Source organism: Diadema setosum, chromosome 6, assembly GCF_964275005.1.
Source record: "Diadema setosum chromosome 6, eeDiaSeto1, whole genome shotgun sequence".
Taxonomy (NCBI): Eukaryota; Metazoa; Echinodermata; class Echinoidea; order Diadematoida; family Diadematidae; genus Diadema; species Diadema setosum.
In genome coordinates this window covers 42,040,775-42,063,082 of record NC_092690.1, presented here as the reverse complement: position 1 = coordinate 42,063,082, position 22,308 = coordinate 42,040,775, and the positions used below count along the sequence as shown (strand labels likewise).

The 22,308-nt window shown below is 37.5% G+C and overlaps 2 protein-coding genes across 3 annotated transcripts in view; one reads left to right on the top strand and one right to left on the bottom strand.

The window, feature by feature from the left end:
* Window positions 1-28: 28 nt before the first annotated feature.
* On the bottom strand, window positions 29-9,699 carry LOC140229842 (eukaryotic translation initiation factor 3 subunit F-like). The gene is made up of 8 exons (XM_072310067.1): window positions 9,583-9,699; window positions 7,846-7,916; window positions 6,671-6,750; window positions 5,434-5,571; window positions 4,387-4,478; window positions 3,038-3,174; window positions 2,369-2,482; window positions 29-1,407 (listed from the first exon to the last, which is right to left on the bottom strand). The coding sequence occupies exons 1-8, from the start codon at window positions 9,692-9,694 to the stop codon at window positions 1,312-1,314; spliced, it is 840 nt and encodes a 279-aa protein (XP_072166168.1). The 5' UTR covers window positions 9,695-9,699; the 3' UTR covers window positions 29-1,311.
* A 5,478-nt stretch (window positions 9,700-15,177) lies between these two features.
* Window positions 15,178-22,308, top strand: part of LOC140229841 (cilia- and flagella-associated protein 44-like) — a 37,501-nt gene continuing 30,370 nt past the window's right edge. For both annotated transcript variants that reach the window (XM_072310066.1, XM_072310065.1), the window contains exons 1-7: window positions 15,178-15,201; window positions 17,706-17,777; window positions 18,056-18,214; window positions 18,935-19,565; window positions 20,191-20,353; window positions 21,145-21,464; window positions 22,026-22,305. In XM_072310066.1, coding sequence (XP_072166167.1) covers window positions 15,192-15,201; window positions 17,706-17,777; window positions 18,056-18,214; window positions 18,935-19,565; window positions 20,191-20,353; window positions 21,145-21,464; window positions 22,026-22,305 — 1,635 coding nt within the window. In that variant the 5' untranslated portion in view covers window positions 15,178-15,191. The remainder of the gene's footprint in view (window positions 15,202-17,705; window positions 17,778-18,055; window positions 18,215-18,934; window positions 19,566-20,190; window positions 20,354-21,144; window positions 21,465-22,025; window positions 22,306-22,308) is intronic.

Genomic DNA, 22,308 nt, shown 5'->3' with positions numbered 1-22,308 from the left:
TGAGGATGGTATGGTCATGATTTGGCTAACTAGGCGTTTCTAATTTTTTTAACCTTTTTTTTTTTTTCAGGTTTTTGGAAACATCAAGACATCGTTTTCCATCTGTCAAAATTATAGTTTGAACATAATTCAAACTTCTCAGAAATTTCAATCTTGACCTAAGCAACATTCCCGCTTTGATCCACATGGCAAAAACAATCCACAACATACTATAACTTTGATATTTCGCCAAGTCACAGCGCTGATGTGCGTGGTTTGTATAAAGACAACCATTGTTTTGCAAAATCACAGCAGTGCTACACAGAGTGTGCATAATAACATAACATTATGTTGTTTTGCCAAGTTATGCCAGACATGTTTGGTAAGAGTGTACCAGTAAAACAGCATACATGTAGTATCTCTACAATAATTAACTCTACAATATATTCAATTGACTGAAAAGTATAATATATATCCTCACGTGCTTGGGAGAACAACACAAATGCAAGCGAGGGGCATGTTAAAATTAGGGTCTCAACAGGGTTTGCGTCATTCTCCCTGGTACACAACAATATATTGTTTTATTACATAACCATACCCCCTCGGTAGTAGTATGTTATCCACTGCTTGCAGAAGAAAGTATTTTGAAAAGTGAATCAACTGGAAAGAAATGGGAAAGCATTTGAAACATTGAAACTGTTAAGTAAAAAAATACCTGGGCCCCATTTTATCAAAAGATAAAATCGATTTTAAATGTCCTTACCACACAGGTTGCCATAGATTTACAGATGAAATCAACTTTATAATCAATTTTAACTCTTCATTGAACGGGGCCCTGATATACTGGCATTACCGAAACAGACATAAATGTACATTTTTTGCCAAATCAAAGAGTAATGCATCAAAGTCTTGACAATCATCTTGAAATGATAGTAGATAACATTAGGAGAGGGAATGACGGAGACAGAGTTATTGTGGAGTGACTGCCAAGTACTCCACTGTAACGAAGTCTACCATGTAGTTTACTCTACAGCTAATCAATGTATCCACAAACTTCTGTCCATCATTATTAACCAGAATAACACTGACTCAGCACATGTATGTAACCTCCTATACTGGGGGGGGGGGGGGGGGGGGTAAAAATAAGATTCAACATTGGGACAGTGAAGGAAGCAGAAATATGGGCATATGGGCAAAGGCAAAGTGAACAGTCAGTGTCAGAAGTTTGGCTGACCATTCAAATCGAGTCTTTGAAAGTGATGACTTTGTAGAACATTTTCTTCCTGGAAGTCACAGTGTTGATAGTAACGATGTTGATGGATTCTCTGCACTCTAGACTGAGTTTGCAGCATGTGATAAGGTGAGCTTCTCATTCAGTGTTAGCTGAGTCTCAATTAATCCTGACAGGTAGACTACCATCAGTAAATCCTGCAGGGGGAAGAGATGACAAGTGTTATGTAAAGCGCGGCTGAAAAAAAACTTCAGTATCAAAATCATTTGGCTAGATAATCAGCTTTTACATACAATAAGACAAAAATGGAAATATCAATTTGGCAACAAATACTCCACTGCTGTAGAGCATTTCTATCTTGATAGGTCTACAGAACATCTTGCCAATGAGAGACAATGGTATCACATGAGTGGCAAAGAATGGCTATCTGGCAATACACTAATTGTTTTGACCCTCCCCCCCCCCCCCTTCAGATCTCGGTTGTGGATCGCGCGATCCACGCGAAAATTTGCACTGAGGTAGAGGCCAATGTAATCTACAATACAGTATAGTTAGAATTTTCAAATTTTGATTTATATATTTTATATTAATTAATTTATGTTAATTCATTTTTTTTTTGCCTATAAATCAAAACATAAAGCTCAAAGACTAATTTTTGGTGAACATATTGTTTTCAATATCCTCATCAATAATATTGAAGTAAAAATTTGGCTTCTTAATCATTTCTTATGTACTTTATTGTTTATTGAATTTCTTATGTATTTCATTGTTTTTTACTTTTTGTCTTTGTTGTTTTTTTCGTCAAAATTTGTCGTAGAAACTTTTTAAAGCATAATCAGGCTAAAATAAATCATTATCAGCCATTGAAAGTAAAAATATTTATTTTTATATTAATCAATTGCAAAAGCACGATTTACATTGGATTTGTAGACAAAATCATGTTTTTGAGCTATTTTTGGGTTGACAAATTTTTTTCAAAGGGACATGGCTTCAAAACGGTATGCCCGGGAGCAACAGATTTGGTCTCAAAAGTTGCGCGATACTTGAAAGAAAAAAGTCATGAAATGTCGCGGCAAGAGCATCACATGTTGCGGAATAATCAAGCGAAACATCAAAGGGGGGGGCCAAAATGCCCCCTTCATCCGTGGGAATCCTCACCTTCATACTGTTGTTCAGCATCTCATCAAACTCATCTCGCTGAAGCCTTGGTACATTAGCCACAAGATTCATGAGAAAACGGCCAATCTGGTTGTCAGCTGATATCTTTCCACTCTGTTTAATAATCACAAGAGAAAAAAATAAATATTAGACAAGTGATGTATGACAAACATAAAGACAGAAGTGGATAAAACAGAAAAAATACAAATTGTAAGTAGCCACTTGTCCCACTTTGGGACATAGGAATAGCAGTCATTAAAAGAGCAAACACAACTATTAAAGACAACTACGTGACATATGCCTTGTTATTCCAGTCTGAAAGTAATAATGAGGGATTTTGATGAGCTGATAGCTACATCTGATTTAAAAAGAACAAGACTTGCAGATGCAGCTGAACCTCTTTAAAAAGAGGTCTAATATGACAAAACACTCTTGTAACATGGTGATACTGAAGATCCAAACTCTTTAAATTCCCTGCTTTTGTTCCTGACAAAGCGGAAAGCCTGATATAATAAAGTTATTGTAATGGTTGTTTGGTCCTTGTTATAGCAAGCTTGTCTTGCACACCTGTACGTGCAAATCTTAATCTAACGTAAGAAACAGTGACTAACACATGTTAACATTCATGCCCTTTGGTCACATGACCAGGTCACATGACCAGGTACTCACCAGGATGTCGTCCACATAATTGAGAACTGATGACAACATATCTTGAAGCTTGCCTGCAGACTTTGAGACGTATTCCAGGTCTGAATTCATGTCCATGGTCTTCTTGTGTGGGTCCTTCCCCCTCAGGAGAGCATCCACTAGACAAAAAAAAAAAAAAAAAAAATGGGACAATTCTACATTAAACTATCATCCACACATCAAACAAACAAGACATAAAATACATTGTGCAATTACCCATAAGGCCTCTTCTTACAAGGAAAGACCATGAGAGCAATAGACCAATTAAATTAATGTTATCATCAATATTTGGGACATTACCACATGTACTGAGTTTTCATCACTGTCCACCAGCCTGCAGGCAACTATAGATGTTAAAAATGTGTAGCCTGGCTATCTGGCTACGTTTAATAGGTTTGCGTGTGGCAAATGGGAGTGATCTTAAGATGAAGTGGTAATAACTGAAAAATTAAACCAGCAAGATAAAACCAGCAAGATTCTCATGTCCACTGTCACAATAAACTTGACTCTGGTGTGGAACATTTCAGATGGCTTTTGGCACAAATGTTTTGCAATAATTTGATGGTACTGCCGAAACTGTTGATTTTTGCTCTAAAATAATTCCCTACATGTATGCATAAGCCATGTAAAATTAAGCTGTGCCATCACAATTTCATTTGGGTACTGACAAAACTGCAAAAATATTACCCAAAAAGACACACCACAATTACTAAAATCTATGTTCATTCCTAATAGTGGCTGCTATGATGATTTCTAATCAATCACAATATATCGAACCGTAGCAGAAGTAAGCAGGATCCATTGCATGAGAGTGATTTGCAATTGCAATCACAGCATTTTAGCTGCACATGATTCAATACTACAGCTAGGTCACCTTTCGACCATCATAAACTTGAAACATTCTTCCAACCCACCACTGATTTCCATCAAATAAACTTTGAGTACCAACTGGAATTGTATGCTCTGTAATATTTATAAGTGGATTCTAGTTTATATCTCATAGGGAGTTAAAATCTGAATCTCCCATCTCATCCAAAATTACACCATCCCTTTAAAGCTACTAAAGAAAGTTCTAAGGACTAAAAATTCATCTTCTACCTTTTGGAATTTGACTGCAATATACTGAAACTCAAAGGCTTTAAGTTTAATTATGCTTAGGAACTACAAGGAATTATGAAAAAGGATACTACAATGTACATATGTACACATATTTAAAGCACAGAATGGTTTTCAAGAATACTCAATACTAATACTATTGAAAAATCAAACTCAGCTTCAACATATTTACATCTCAGATGTTTCCTATGCCGGTATGTGATTGTATTACTCACTTGCAACTCTCTCTGGTTGATGACATGTAATCTTCATTGGCATCGGAATGAAGACTGTTCCTTGTGATTTGTCTGGAACACCCATGTTTTGTCTGATTGAAAGAAAGGATACAACACAGATCATTGATCTTGGTATAATGTGAAAAGAATACGATACATGTGTATGTAGGCAAAATGTGCAAGATGACATGATCTAACCTGTGGAAATAGAATAAACAAAGAGAAGTGGTTTGATATTTCTTATCATCAACTCATCATTTATCCTGAAGAAATTGACAGCTGTGTTCAATTGACTGGAATGCTTCTGCTTTCTTATTTATCATATGATCACACTGCTGAAGTTATAGCAAGAAAATTACATTTTCTTTTCTATCTTATTTTTTTAAATCAAAATGCAGCACTACAGCCTTTAACTCATATACACTAGTTATCATATTCATGTTATCAATAGTATTTTGCTAATCTCCACCAAAACAGCATGGGCAATCTCAAACTAAAATGGCTGGGTATCACCGAAGTAATAGAAACCTTTTATCTTGGCTTCATACTTTTATCTGTGACATTTCATGCAAAAATGTATCCATTACCACTCTGTCCATAAGATTACTATAACACAAGACATTTCTCGCTGAAAACATGACTGAAAAGAACTTTTCTTGGGCCAAAAGAGCAGTGACCCTTGACCTTTCACAACTGCTATTTTATGAAAATTATCATCATTTCATGGGTTGACCATGAGCATTTGGGTGGCTATTGAATTTCTTGTCATATATGATGCAACGTCTACCATGCACTTTCAAGATCCAGAACATTCCTTCAACTGGTGCAAATCTTAAGCTTTAGGTCTCCAAGGAAAAAAAAATAATATAAAAAGAAAGAGGAAACAAAGAGGCAATGACACTGTACTTTCAACCTACACTTATCTACACCAGTCATGTCCCAATAATATTTTTGCTCTGAGTTTAAAATTGTGTCTACAATACCTCAACTTATAGATTACAATGTATTCAAGTACCTCGAAAGTGGCTCTGGTATTACTTGACTTACCTGACCCATGTCTTAACAGACAAACTAAAGTCCGTCAATGTTGTGTCTACTGTCACATGAACAGGATTTTGACATTCCCTTGAGTAGTAGTCATGGATCAGGACTGAATGACCTGTGATGTCACTGCCTGTTGCATACCTGTAAAGATATTACACAGCAATAATGATACTCATACCTTATCATTACACAAAGCACTGCAACATGAAACACTGTCAACTTCAATATTGTATGATCAATATACAGAACTGTACTGTATGATAATGATCATGCAATGCCATCACACATCAACTGTAATACAGTGCACTCCTGTTATAACGAAAATCCGGATACAACAAAGTACAAATTCAGGCCGCAACAATATCAGCTTTATGTATTTTTCTTGTTTATTTGTTCAGTTATAACAAAATTTTGAAATAACGAAAGAAAACTGCAAGTCCCAAGGACTTCATTATAACAGGAGTCTACTGTACATGAAACACTGTCAACTTCAAGATAATATGATCCTACAAATGCATCTACAGTGTAATACAAAAGCATTGAATCTGATGTTGCAAATATCATATTTTCCCAGTGGGTTACAGCTAAGCAGGGAGGTGGCTCTTTCTCCCCATTTCTATTTGGTGTGCCACTCATACACACTGAAAAGGCAATTATCTTGGAGGATATGATAGTAGTAGTACATACAACTTGTACTCCAATACCCCATACTGCCTCAGCAACTCATCATCGATAACTCATAGACCGTCCTCTACATGCCTGTACTACAGTGCACATCTTTGAACACATACAAATGGGATATTCCTTCATTTGGACTATTCCAAGCTATTGTCTTCTTTTTCTTCTTTTGTTTTGCCTTTGTTTTCCAATGCTGTGGCAATTCCCCTTCTCCTTTGCTGTAATGCATCACTAGGTACAAATTTAATCATCTTTGCTTTCATCAAGCAGAAAATTCAACTATCATTCAATAAAAGCTCCTTTGTTTTATCAATGTCTCACATACAATTGTAGCAGAGTGTGATTTGCTGTGCTAAAATCACCTTACAATGTGATATTTTATGCTTCTAAAAAAACTGCCTGTTTCTTTTTGAGAATCACATGATAATAACAAAATGAAGTGTACAGCCACATGATGAGCAATTGGTTTTGTCTACAAAGATAGACATTATACTTTTGACTACTTGTACATGAATATGCAGCATCAAACTTCAACTAATCTTTCTGATCACAATGTACTTACCAGCCTACAATGTTTTCCCAGGAATTCACCTTTTTGTGCAACTCAAACATGTTTTTCGCAAACTCCATGTCAACTGCAACCTACAAGAAAAAAACAAACAAAAACACATGATGGAGATGATTGTCAGTGTTACCATCATAACACACACAATTTTATCTACATTGGAAAATATTCATAAAATCACAAATATTTTATCACAAAGTAATATTATCAAGGAAGATAAAACAATTTCCACACTTTCCAAGAGACGACAGAGTCCACTGACAGATTATTCATTACAACCAAAAAGAGAGCATTGTAACAAATCATCACTTACAAGGTCCATTAGTACATTCCAAGAAATAGTTTATTAGTGCTTAGAACTATGTGCTACATACACTGTAAGGTAAAATGTACCAGAATCACTTTTTTTTTTGCAAGAAATTGATGTCCTGGTATCTAACAGATACTAGTACAATGAATCGCCATAGGATCTCTTCTTCACCGCTTTTGATTCCATCAAATCTGGTTCATCCATGATAAAGCTCATGCACAGAAAGTTTATCCAATAAAATTGACAAGGCGACAAATCAAACTGGTGACTCTTTCTTTTGTCCTCACTTATTCTTGAACCAAACTTTTTATCATGACACCTTCAGCTGCTCTCTATTACAGCAAAGACTCTGAGAATCTTGGCGCTCGCGAAATTAAAATGCACATGAACATTCATTGTACAATATTCATTTCACTATTCATTTGGTACTAAAAAAAAAACACTTTGTAGTTTGCTTTGATTTGGCTAACTTGGACCATGCAGAATTCATGAGCTGACTTGAGCCTTTTGAATCCGGTTAACTGGTAACAATAAATCAAAGAATTACACCACCTTATACATTGTGGCACATAGCTGAATATATACCTGAATGAAAAATGTGTAAAGGTAATTTAGCTCAATATCTAATGATTATCATCTTGGTACATGTACACTTTGTACCTTCTAAAAATCTCATGGCCAGGATGGCCTAATTTCTTTATTTCTTTGGAATGTGTTTATTTCAGGATACACTTCAAGCCACTTGCTGGATTACCCTAGTGACAACATAGTGTGACTGTTATCCCTGAATGAATGGGTAGCAAGTGAACATGTTACAATGTACAATACATGACTGCATTGTGATGAAAGTCTTCCCTCTTACCTCATCTTCTGACTCATTGTGTGGAACACAAAAGCAATTTGTCACTTCGACAACTCCTTGAATATTTGTTCCTGAAAAACAAGCAAAATGAAATGTCTTTATGTCAATTGTGACGTGCATTACTTTGCATTTAGACGCATGGAGCAAATAACCATACAATCATTTCTTAAAATACAGAGCATTTCCTTAAGAATTTTGGATGACAATCATACATTGTACTTTTGATACAATTGATGTCACTGTAGAAAGCATTATGAATTCTGATGTTATGTTTTCCAGCCATCATGATGGATTCTATTTTACTTTTAACAAGTTTCCTGGTTGCAATCAAATGCATCTGCAGCTGCTGGTGGATTATTTCAAAAGAAAAAAAAAAATCTTAAAAACTGAGACTTTTTGGAAATGAGGCGTGGTTAAGTCGCTGCAATTCATTCAGAACATAAAACACAAGGACAAACCATAAGGAATAACCACAATAAATTATGTCACATCACTCAGTGTCTGAACTCTGATGTGCAAAGCAATCTAGACTACAAGAAAGACAAGACTTCTATGTCCCCTACTATCAAATTTTGACATGCCATTCTACACTAGGTGGTCTACCCTACCCTTGTTAGCTTACACACCCATACAATGTACATGTATGCATGTGATACATTTGGTGAGTGTTGAGATATTATAAAGTACATCCAGAATTAGCTTACAAAGCTACAGCTACAGGTAGGATAACGTACAAACGTGTACAAACATACATTTACAATGTATGTAGAGTGATAGGGCAAAATTAGTGGTGCAGGTAACAATGCATGTACATTGTAAGGAAGTCTTTCCTAAAAAAAAAGAACATCAAAATTCAAATGCATATACATGCTTTCACGACTTGTGAAATACATTTTAAACATCTAATAGTCCACCATACACAAGGAATATTTCTGGCATATTATCCTTAAATCATAATGACATAACAATTGATCGTCACGTATCAATTAAGGCAGTGTCACTGTGTGCTCTTTTCAGTACAATTTTAAGTTGTGAATTGTGGGCACTGCCGAATTGTGTATTCCCCAATAGCAATAGCATAGCCACCCCACCAAACCGCATTCACCTAATGTCCCTCAACGAAAGATACAACCCAACCCATACAAGTTACAACCAAGGGTGTCCGGATATGATTCTGGAGGTCGGTCCCTGGCACAACACTAGTGACTGTGTAGCCTATACAACTACACAGGGCTGTGTATAGTCTATAGACAGTGACTGTGTACGTGGAAGCTGGTTTAGCTGCTGTACCTGTAGCTACGTTTGTACGGCACACATGATGTACAATATGTAGGTGTAGGATAAGTCTCTTATTTATTTATTTTTTATATCATTAGTTCAGTTTGTAGATAATAAATAATAAACTCGAACATTTTCATCAGCATTTCCATCGGCATTCTTTTGTGGATTGCCTGTCATGTCGGGTCTAAAAAGAAAGACATGACCGTGGATGTTCCATACACAGTGTAAGTGCACGTGCGTCAACTCTCTCGTTGAACTCATTCATTTACGATCCTATCTGATCCAACAACGCGTGGTGCTTTGCATGGCATGATAGGTCGAGCGCGGGCATGGTGAGCTGCCGGTGCACGGTTTGCAGTGCGAACACTCGCAATATGGTAGACTTGACATCCGGAAAAACAACAGTCTAAAGTATTTTTTGAAGTACCAATCCACACACACATATTCTACTCTTACCTAACAATGTTCCTATGACACGAGCATTTTCATCAGTTCGCCTTTCGTACGAATCTACGATGGAAAATAATACCACTGGGTGGATGTTGACGACTTTCGGTGAGACAGCCATTTTGACGAGTGCCCTCTACGACTCGTGTTCGTCAACCACCACAGTCAACGCACGACAGCACTAGCTAGCTGCACTGGTCATCCGAAGATAAAGAGCGCGTATAAGGAAAGATAGAAAAGTATCTACATCTATTACATAGAAATTTAACTGTCTACACAAAGAAACAAAAAACAGCAACGACAACAACAACAAACGTTTTGCACAGCACTGACCATAGAGATTGGTCAACACCTCTAGCACAGTATGAAATAATATTCTCTATGGTCAACACTGATCTATCTCTGTTCGATAGCTCCCTACAGTTGTATTACAGTATTGGTGGATATGGAAATTGGGCTTTTTACTTTTTTGCGAGATAACAAGAAAACACCTATGATATAGTACAGAGCATACTATTTTAAGAGGAATTCAAAGTTTGTTTGATGAAAATCGGGTTTCGAATGACTGAAACATCCAAAAACAAAGTAAAACAAAACAATCTTAATATAGTGTGGGTCCCACACTTTATTAGAATTGCTCTTTTTTGGATATCTCAGTCATTTCAAAACCAATTTTCATCATGTAAACGTTGAATTCCTCATAGAATTACATGATGCTCTTTCATGTTTAACCCTAACCAGGCCGGGCTTTTTTGGGTGTTCTGTGGCCGGGGAGGGGTTGATTCAACCCCCCCCCCCCCCGATCTCGGCCGTCGATAGCGCAATCACCATGAAATTTGGCACGTGCACTCCCTGTGGCGTAATCTACCAAACTATACAAAAAGAAAATGGAAATTTTCGTCACAATATTACTTATGGTAATACATGTATATATGCATAAAATCATACATTTTGCTCTAAATCAGAAATTAAAGCTCCTAAGAATCCTAATTTTTGGTGAAAACATTCTTTGTAGCATTCCTAACATTATACTTGAAAAAAATTGGTATCAAAATCAACTCTTATGTATTATATTTTTTATGATTTTCTTATGTATTTCTTTGTTTTTCGACCTTTTGTTTCATCATTTTTTCGCAAAATTTATGACAGAACCTATTTCAAGCATAATTATGCTAAAATTAATTAGTTTCAGCCTATAAAAGTGGAAATAATCATATCTTTATGAATAAGAAGAGAAAACTCCATTTGCATCGACTTTACACACAAAATCACGTTTTTGAGCCATTTTCGGTCTGACAGGCTTTTATAAAACGTTATGCAGCGTCGTAACGGTATGCACGATTTTCACGAAAATGGTGTCAAAAGATGCGCGAGACTTGAAAGTAAAAAGTCAGCGAATGGCGCGATCAAAAAAAATCGCGCGGCGGAGTAGTTGCAAAAAATGTCGAGGGGGATCGATTGGATCTGGATAAATACCATGAAAAACTCTGGATAGGTACCCTATAGAGTATCACTCAGCACTGTGGGGGTATGGTGTGATGTGCAGCTGATCCGCACAGCAGAGGTGACGCTGTTAAGAGCGCTTCTTTAAATGTATCAAATTTATGAATCTGTTTAATATTGCTCGGCAGATTATTCCAATCCTTCGTTGTTCTATGGAAGAATTAGGAGTTGGCGAGAGCAGTTGAAGAACCGTGTAAAGTAGAATTTATGAGGATGATAACTTCGGGTGCATACTTCTCGGTGCTGCGTAGGGCTGATATTGCCGTGGGCATCAACCATAGATATACAGGAAATGTTGTTGTTGTTTTTTTTTTATAAACTATAGGCTACCTTTTTTATGCATCATCTTTAATCTTTCTTACATGTTCCTGTAATGGTATGATTTTTGTTTGTCATTATCGTAAATCTGTAAACTCAAAAGTCCAATAAGATACCTATGAACAATACAGGTCTAATTTCTTATGTTGTAACAAGACGCTCACACTGGCCGATCATGAGATAAAATTGAGGTCATAAAGTTTGAACTGTTCTATTAATGTGCCAAATATGATCGATTTTAATGATAAAGAAATCATAAATAAAAAAAATCATAAATAAAAAAACTTGATCGCATTATAAGCATAATAAATCATTTCAATTTCTTATGTATTTCTTTATATTGTGGTGAATAGGGCCCTCAATGAATAAATTTGAGAAATTCCACAATCTATCCTCTAATGACTTGTATTTCCATGAAAAGATCAGTGGGTCATGTAGAGTTTGAGTTGCTCATTATATACTCATGCTTGATGCTAAATATGACGGCAATAATCACCATCAATAATAAAGATGGCATAAGTAATGGCGGCACAAAAATCAAAACGGATGCATGCACATATTCCTTTTTTTCCTTTGAGAAAATAGTGTTAACTGATTCTAGTGGCGGGTCCAGTGGGGCGCACCGGGCACACCCTCCATCTTTATCTTATTTTTCTTTTTGTTAAAACAAAAGAAATAAACAGAAAAGTTCTTGTAAAGGCGTCTCCCCTTTAAAGAATTCCTGGATCCGCCCCTGAAATCCATTTATTACCCAGTGTATTTCAATATTTTGTAGACTCTCAAGACTTCTTAGCAACAGCTGGCTATAATTTTATTGCAAAAATGAGCTAAGCGCTATCAAAAAATTTCAAAGTATAATGGATAAGTCCGTCCTCAGATAGAGCAAAATAAAACTTTCCGGCGATACCTCACTTATGACATAACAAAGAATATTCTAGAAGTGATGATCCTGTATTTTCTTATTATTTTCTTTGTTTTTTAGCAGTTTTGATAACAAATATTTCAACTTAACAAAAATGTAGTAAGCACGTTTTGCGATAAAACTCTTCATAAAAAGAATACACATGGCCTATGGGCCTGTCATTGTAGAACGCCGGTCTATTCTACGTTTTTCCATCTCTGAAAACTGAATATGGCACATTGTTTTAAATAATGGTTTGAAGCAATTTGTTAGGACTCTACTCCTGAGTCAGTCATAATTTGATTTTATATTCTTTTCCATATTTTCAGTTAGGCCTATATTGAAAATTGCAACAAATAAAATCCCTAGATATAACTACACTAGATATACAGCAATTCGAAAAAATACGAATGATGAATCAAATATTATTATATAAAGCAAGCAGGTCGGATGTGCTGAGAAGCAGACATCGCTCCTTGAAGAGTTTGATATTACAGGTGGGAGCTTTATTTCATAGAGCATATACTTAAGAAACTCACTGCCAAACATTGTACATTAGATGAGGTAACTTAGCTCTTGAAATCTGCAATGTTTCTGTGAAATTAAAATAAAAGAAAAAACGGCCATTAGATATACAATGAAGGTGTGGCTAGAGATTTTGATAACATACGCTATTTAGGCTACATGGCACTCGTTGAATGGAGAAACTTTCAACCTTTTAAAATTTAGAAGTACCATGTAAATAAAAGTTACTCAATTAAGTCACTATATGATTATTCGTTTCAAATGGAAATATCAGTCAAAAAGCGGTATAGGCCGACTATATTATTTCAAAAGGTATATAAGTCTCAGAGTTGTCCTTGTGTGGAGATAGGCCTGTATAAGGCCTTGCATTCAAAATGTAAATATTTTGGGGTACAGGTCTATAGATTGGGCAGGTGAGTGTAAGTTGTTAAATAAAACCATCCGCTCATTTAGGCCTATTCTTTATAATTCCATATTTTGATAAGAAGCGTGTATGATTTCTACGAACATTGGTGGAATTGAATGAAAAAAAAAATAAGACGAAGCAATCAGCAAGCATCTTAGGTTTTTTTTTTTTTTTTTTTTCATGAAATATAGTGACCGTCGTCACACCGGTACTTTCGAGAGCAGCGGCGGGTGGGGGGGGGGGGGGGTACCGTCCGGGTGCGCGCCCCTCTTCATTTTTGGTTAAAACAAAAGAAATAAAAAGAAAAAATGGAACTGAATTTTGCAAAGGTGCCTCCCTTTATACGGAATTCCTGGATCCATCCCTGTATGGAGAGAAATTATGAAACCAAACTGCAGCAGGCCGGTTTCCTTTTGTCAACTTTTAGACACATGATAATTCTAGTGATCTAAATATATGCTTGTTTATTTTCTGCTCTATGTTTTCCAGTGAACTTGAATATTATTGTAATGGACTGATTTTTTTCTCTCTCTCTCTCTTGAAACCATTCACTTATATTTAGGCCTACTTTTATTCCATGATGGTTATACGATAATGCTTTTTCATTCCACATCGAATCAGCCTGCCATCCTAAAGTTCCGTTACTTATTAGGTTGAATTTGTGAGAAAGGATAAAATGTTTGTCGGAGTCACACTCCCCATATTGACTCAATTGCCTCAAAGACAAGATCAATGGTTTTAAACCATACTGTCTATATTTTCGAAAACATATAGAAGCTGCTATGCTGGATTAGATTGAAGGCCAAATGAATTATTGTGTGCTGTTTCGCCTTCAAAAGGATTCAGCTTGACATAGATGCAGCACGGTAGTCCCCCCCCCCCCCCCCCCCTCGCGTCCTGGCTGTGTGTTTTTTTTTTTTTTTTTTTTTTTTTTTAGCTTTGTTTGTATTTTGTGCCGGGTTAAAGTATTTTGTTTGATGCACATAACATAATTTTGGATGCGTGGGACTGAAAAGCTGCAATGACTGTTTCCTATAGCAAGGATTCAGTTAAGACTTCCTCTATACCCAGGGCATCCAGGAGCCGTCAGAGTGAGATGAATATTGATCTGAGAGTTTTGCTCGTAACCAATTATATGGATTATTGAAGTCCAGATTATGACGGAAATGATCTAGTAAATGGCGGCATTCTTCATGCATCGAGTGTTATTTCTTGCAAACTCCTCTGCACTCTTTGTGTTCCCCGCTTAAATCCTATCCATAGGTATGTATGTGAAATTTGTGCATATTTTTGACTCATTAGCAGAGAATGGATTTTTATTTTATGTTTAGTTTCATGTGACGATCAGGATGAGGGTTATCAGTGGCGGATCCAGAGGGGGCGCAACCGGCGCACGCCCCCCCCCCTTTATTTTTCGTTAAAAACAAAAGAAATAAAAAGAAAAAAAATGAAATGAAACCCGGAAGTGGCACCAGAAATATTAGTCACGCGCCCCCCCCCCCCCCCCCCTTTACAGAATTTCTGGATCCGCCCTTGGTTATGTTTGTGAGTAGGTTTGATATGTTTGGCTCAGCGTGGACATTGTTCATATGAAAGGGAGCAATCTAGGCCTACATGCCACTGCAGGTCGGAAGCAAAAAAAAACAAAAATATGTTTATACAGTCTACAACGCACTTTTATTTTGGAACCGATCTCATTCTTTGTTTTAGTCGCGACGCACAGGAGAGGGCAACACAGAATATCGCGACTGCGATGATCGCGCGTGCGCAGCACCAACCCATGCCTTTATCCACAGCTGCTAGCCAGTAGCCAGTACGCGCGCAGCCAGTACCGCGCCGCTCGCTCGCTCGCTAGCTAACTGGCTGTGCATAATACATGGCATGCATAGCATCCTGCGCTATACGTGCGCCCTCGATCCTTTCTCCTTGACAACCGAAAACTCCAAAATGGACGACGAGCAACAGATGAACGGAGGTAAGTATCTATCCACTTACACACGTTAACTGGACTGTTTTCGATGATTTTCACGTGAACTTTCAAGACAATTTGTTTCAATATGCAATTCATCTACATACTTGTAGGTTGTTTGGCAACTTTGGTGCTGCTGGGTAAAAGAAAACCAGTCATTATTTGGTGACAGTGCTAGCTAGTTTTGCATTAAAACTACGGGGGCTGACCCTCTCTGCTGTGCAACTCTCCGCGGAGCTCCGCCTGTGGTGCTGCGGGCTCTTCCGTGTGAGATACAGTAGCCCGTCCAGACGCCGCAGTTGGGTACCTGTACAGCGACAGGGCTGTGTACCACTCACCAGTTAAGCGTGGGAGATACTTACTTACTTGGATACTTGGTTGATTAGCCCTCTATTCCTGTGGGAAGGGCTCTCAGTCTATTCTTGAAGGATGCCACAGGGGGTGCAGACACAAACGTGCTCTGGGAGGGAGTTCCACGGCTTGACCACTAAAGAGTAGAAGTGGCCAGCAAGCTGGGTTTTTGTAGCGTCTATGATACAACATAGAGTGACCTCTTAACGTTAGTGTTTTAGGTGGGGTAGAGAAGAAAATATGGTTGGGTAGAATCTAGAGAGTTCTGCTTGAATTTACTAAAGAGTTTAAAGCTGTAGACACCTGGACCCACTACCACAAGATCTATCATCTATATCTTCTCAACTCTCTTCAAAGTTAAAATGTTAGTTAGAGATACAATTAGAATCTACAGTCTGTAGTCTAGAAATAGAATTAGAAATACATCATACAAATGTACATGTAACGTTATGGTTCTAACTTCTAGATCTATTGCATGCCAGCAAATTTTACTGTCGCAACACATGCATAGATTAGTATCACATCATGTCATATTGTATGGTAGGTGTCCAACCCACCGACCGGGTCCATAACGACCGACCGCGCATTATAATGGCATTGCGCGTACAGAAAGAAAATGTACGCATGGGACTACGCGCAACTGTGTTCGATTCTTCACTGGGCTACACTACCGAGTAAAATGTGGCGAAAACAACTAAGTATTCCCTCTAAATTACCGAAATTTAGCAAAATCGAATAAGGTTTATCGTGTACATTGTAACTACATATAACTAGGTCTACCTTTGCTGACTCGTTAGGAGATGTAGAGTATCCTTCCGTAATACATTTGACGATTTTGACCGCAAAATTGTCACCGCCGCTTGTACGATCGTGCACACACGTTACACATACACATGACATAAACATTAATTTTGTCGCCCGCTACCCGTACGAGTTGATGCAGAAACGAGAAATGAATGTGAAAAAACAAACCGACTCATCTAATTTATTTCAATTACGATGAAAAGTTTCCTAATGAAAATCAAGTCAAATTCATCAAACAGTCCTTCAAAAGTAATATCGAAGGATTCAAAATATATTCAAATATTATTGGGGAAAACATTACGACTAGAAAAAAACAGCAGCTTGTCAAAAAAACGCGTTTAAGTACGCTTTATACGTATTGTCAATAGAGGGCGGGGTGGTCGGTCGATATGAGCCGGGCAACTGAGTGCGGAAAAAATGACACCCCACGCGTTCGAAGCCGCCATCTAGAGGGCGTACCTCAGATCGCATTTTCAGTGCGCGCTTGTGAATCCGGAGTATTTTCTCCACACGTGAGTAAAATTTCAGGCAAATTGTGAGATTTTTCACGTTTCTATTGATAGAAAAAGGTTAGGTGTCCGATATTATGAACACCCAACCATACTTGCACAGTCGTTCACAACAGGAAAGTGCCTTAGTCACCTCCAAAAATCCATCTAAAAAAATCCTGAATTTCGCCTGTATTAAAAAAAAACAACAAAAAAACAGAATTTGTGCAACTTTTTCAAAGCACATGCAAATTAACTCCCGCATTAGAATCAGGGTTGCCAAAGAGCGCCAAAAATTGAGAAATAGCCTAAAGTATGCTGTTCTGTTGCGAGATTTTTTGCTTATTATTGCAAGCTTAGACTCAAGTGTGATGGTATCCTCAAAAACACAAAAGGAAAACAAAATCTCTGTACGTGCAGATGCAGTGACTAAATGTAGAAACACAGGGTTTGAATGCAAGTGCCAACTTGCCAGAATTCGGACACCAGCTGGCGCCGCAACGTCCATGATGCAACATTGTGCCAGTATGGCGCGGCGCTATTTTTATTTTAAGCGGCCTTGTATGCACACTGACATTCAATGCACGTGAGAGTCTAGCGTGTGTTTGAATTATATTTAACGTACATTGTTGTAGATATAATTTTGTATGTATTATTTGAGTTGAACAAATATTGCAGAAAAGCTTCAGTGTGCGAAAATTGATGGTTTTACTCTGGGTGTGTCACTGAGTGTCATGTAAGGATAGCGAGTTTCATCCAGACTAAAAATTAACGTGCTGATTTAAAAAAAAAAAAAAAAAAATGGACATAGAATAGGATTCCTTAAAGACATTAATCCTCTATTTGTCTACATGTTCTTATTTTCAGATTCTTCTGCAGCTGCTGAAGAGCAGCAAGGAGAAGGAAACAATACAACCCAAGAGCCATCAACTGAAAATGGTGAGACTGACTAAAGAAAGTGGAAACAAATTTTTTATTATGGCATTTTTTAGGAAATTGAAACAGATGCACTTTCAATACTGATATCTCTCTATCTCCACAACTTGAAAAACTTAGAACCATTGTCTGACAACTCAAAATATACGTAATAGACCCAAATGCTCACTATTCAAATTGCACACGATCTTGAGAATGATGCACTCTGTAGTACACATTGCTAAGTCTGTGATCTGCCCAGAGGAGAAAGAATGTCTGTCATTGTTCTGTTCATGATATAGGAGCAACAGAGAATAGTCCTGAAGAGCCAGCAGGAGTGAGTGAAGAGGGTGCAGGAGAGACCCAGGCTGTAGAGACAACAGAGACGACTCCCAATGAGGGAGATGACACCAAGGAGGAGGATGACCAGAAACCTGATGAAGGAGACCAAACTACTGAGGGTATGTGTCTAGTTTGTCTTAGCTTCTTGACTCCATGTGATGGATAGACTTGAAAAAGATGAATGTTGCAAAAGAGCAAATTGGCAGGTATCACTTTCAATCAAACAAGGGTTTGATTTTAAGATAACACTTAAATGCTGACTAGACATGAATAGCAGGAAGTAATGTTTAGAAATCAGGAAGTACATGAAGTAGACAGGATTTTAAGATAACTGGAAGATCACCAAAGTTTTTTTTTCAAAAGTACATTTGCATTGATATTTATGAGAATCAGTGAGTGAAGGGGACTGTCGGGCTTATGAATAGAGTTAAGTTTATCAAAATATTTGCTTGTTTGTGTTTTTTTTTTTCTTTAAAACACTTGCCATAAAATACTATATAATCTAGTTACTCCATGAAGATTTGTTATTGTTACATAGTTTCTTGGGTGTGCTTTTCAAAATTTTATGTTTTTCTTTCCTAAATTTCTTTCCTAAAGTTGCCTACTCACAAAGCTTTCTCAGTGAAGATAAGATTAGATTAATCCATTTGTTAGGTCACATGTTTCAGTTGACAAATGTTTGATATTTTACTTCACAATAGTGAATGTAGCCTTTCTTCTTTCTATCTTGTCAAATGTGTTAATTCAAATGAGTGTATATCTTGAGCTGATTGTTTGAATGACAGTTATAAGGAAATAATGCCAGCCATGTGTTTTATTTACATATAAAATATGTTCAGGAAAGACGGGTGATGTATCAGAGACACAGCCAGCATCTGATGGAAAAGAAGAGGAAGAGAAGGCAGGCCAAGACGGACAAGAGGTAGAGACAGAGGTAAAAGATTCAGAGCCTGTAGTAACTGACACAGAGAAACCAGCAGAGGGTGAGATGGATAACACCTCACTGAATGAACCTCCTAGTACCACTGAGGGCGCTACTACAGGAGATGTTCAGGCTGTGACTGAGGGTGATGCAGTGGATACCACACAAGACAACACAGCAGAAAGCCAGCAGAATGCTGACGGAGAAACTGCTCCACCACTCCAAGCCCAAGAGGAAGGCCAGGAGGTGCCAGTCCCTTCTGATGGGGGTGAGGCAGGGGAGACAACCCAGGCTACTGAGGGACAGGAGCAGGACCCTAGTGCCGGTCAGCAGGAACAGGAACCAGCTAGCAGTGGACAAGAGCAGGAACCAGCCAGCAGTGGTGAGGCACAGCCTGAAGGAGAGGAGACGCTAAATGAAAAGAAAGAAGAAGAAGAAGAAGATGAGGATCTGATACCAGAGAATTTCTATTATGACTACGAGGAGTGTGTGTCCAAACCAGTGATCAGCCAGGATTCAGGCCTGCCTCCTGACATGCTCACACTCTTGTATCCTTTATCCTCATTGTTGTAATAAAAATCCCTTGTACATCAGGCTAAGTTTTACCATTTCAAATTTTCCACTGAGTAGGAAAATACAGTTGCTGCAGGTGTAAATTATCTATGTTTTTATGGTCATTGAACCTATAAGAGAAATAAAGGACTTGTATCTGTATTTGAAAGACTCTTATCCATCAAATCCATAATTTTCATGTCAAAGGCATAAAGCAGGTACATGTAATTTCATTGATCAATAATGAGGGAAAGCTTTTTTGTTTGTTTTTTACTAAGAGGCCTTTGCTGCAACATACTCACTTATAATGACAAATTTGTGTGTGTCTGTGTGTGTTGTGTGTATGGCTTGAAGAATCTGTGTATGTTGCATGACAGTCACACACAAATCAATAGGCAACTTGGATAATATAGTAAAGTGTAATAACATATTGATATGAAACAGTGATGAATAGTGTTTATACAGCACAACCTCTCAAAATTATTTCCTGCTTCACTAATTACAGCATGAGATTTGTTGAGATTTTAATTTTGTTTGTAAACAAGAGGATATTTGTACCATGTATATAAAGACCTTAATTAAACCATTATAAATTTTCCTTAATGTACATTTGACATACAGTCACTCCTTTGGATATGACTGCAAGAAGCTGTCAAATTTGTACATGCTTGATGCCAACACTGTCTTGTTTGCTGCTGGGAATGTCGTCCAGATTCTGAACCTGCAAACTAAGGAACAGCAGTACATCAGGACAACAAGTGGAGGAGGTGTTGGTGCCATTACAGTACGTAGCAGAAATCAGTGTATTGTGTGTATGCCATGTCTGTTTAATCCTGGTATGCTGTAGATTTCACAGTGTGAATTTTCCAAGTCTCCTGATATTGCATGCTGATTTAACAACATTCCAAAACATCACTTTCCGTAACAAAATGCAATTTACCTCATTTCAGAGATGGAAATTTGTCAACATGTAAAGCAAAACATTTTGGTCATTTTCACACTGTGGTTATAGCTTGCTTTGCTATTATGCTTGTGAAATACAGTCAACCTTGCTTAAGTCGATCTTGCAGTCGAATAATCACCTGAGTCAAAGGTTTTTTTAAAGTCCTCTTCCCTGTATATTGCATTTATTTTAGTCCCTCATAAGTCAAATTTCCTTAAAGACAAAGTTATTTCTTCAGTCCAAATAGATTTGACTAATAGGCAAAGTTGACTGTATGGCATGTACAGTAAACTGTAGGGAGAATGACTAAGAAATGATGTGAGCTGTGACATAGAAAGGACTATTAATAGATTAATAACAAATGTACAAGGTGCAAGAAAATATTCTTAATGAACAGATGTTCCTGCAATGAGTATACAAAAGTGATGAAAATAAATATTTTTTGTCTAGTTATAAAATTCATATTTATTGAACTGCAATGTTTGCTTCAAATTATGTCCAGTTTTCAACATTGACTACAGATCCTGTTAACCATTTCTATATTTTGTCTTTCTCTTGAGATAATGTAACCCATGTTTTCATGAGAGTCAAATAAAGTGAGTTTTCTTGTTCAATAACATTTTTTCATGTAGGTCCACCCCAGCCAGAAGTATTTTGTGGTGGCTGAAAATGGTGAAATGCCCAACATCAATGTGTATGAGTACCCTTCACTCAAGCTCTACCGTATCCTACGAGGAGGCACTATGACTGGATATGCCTTTGTAGACTTCAATCCAGCTGGCACACTGTTAGCTTCAGTTGGCTGCCAGCCAGACTTCATGCTGACACTGTGGGACTGGAAGCAAGAGAAAACCCAGCTACGCTCTAAAGCTTTCTCTCAAGATGTCTTTCGTGTGACATTCTCCCCAGAGAATGAGGGTCAACTGACAACCAGTGGGACTGGCCATATCAGGTCTGAACTCAACACTTTGATACAATTTTTATGTTATTCATTCTCAGTAATAATCTGCTGTCTAATCTTAATGATAAATTTGTATTACTTGTACCTAAGAGAGAGAGAGAGAGAGCAAGATTTATTATTATTATTTTTTTTTTTACAAGGACAATCAAACTCCCTTTCCTCTACTTTCCTTTCCCTTTTTCTTAATTTTTAGTCCAATAGAAATATGCTTTTTATCACCTATAGTTAGAATTAGCAGTGTAAATCTCATGTTTTTCTTAATAGCGATCACATGTCAGATTGCTGATATTTAGCATTATCACCATCATCATCATATCATAGCTGTAATTGTGATCCATTTTTCTTTGAGGACCAATCATAATCTGCAAGATTTAACATGATTGTGTCTTTGGCTAAAATATGAAATTTCTACACTTTTGATATTCATCCTGACAAAGAAGTTAATAGACTTCCATACATTTTTCAATACACTGTAGCCTTGTATGTTTTCTGTATGCTCTGACTACCATGTGTTGTTTTACAAGTTCTGCTGCTTTTATACCTTTGTTTCAGATTCTGGAAGATGGCACGCACTTTCACAGGCTTAAAGCTGCAGGGTCAGTTGGGAAAGTTTGGCCGGACTGAGATCTCAGACATAAGAGGCTATGTGGAGCTTCCTGATGGTAAGGTGTTATCTGGCACTGAGTGGGGTAACATGCTCCTCTGGGATGGTGGTCTCATCAAGGTACAAATCAGCCGGAAGGGTAAAAAGGCCTGCCATCAGGGAAGCATTGAACAGTTTGTCATGGATGAGGGAGAGCTGATTACCATTGGAGCTGATGGATTTGTCAGGGTA

Bases quoted from the DNA above. Each gene is read 5' to 3' on its own strand.
- LOC140229842 (XM_072310067.1), bottom strand. From the start codon at position 9,694: ATGGCTGTCTCACCGAAAGTCGTCAACATCCACCCAGTGGTATTATTT. The intron at 7,917-9,582 runs GTAAGAGTAGAA...CTTGTTTTTCAG, and splicing joins TGTCATAGGAACATTGTTAG to GAACAAATATTCAAGGAGTT. The intron at 3,175-4,386 runs GTGAGTAATACA...TTTTTTGTCTAG, and splicing joins TCAACCAGAGAGAGTTGCAA to TGGATGCTCTCCTGAGGGGG.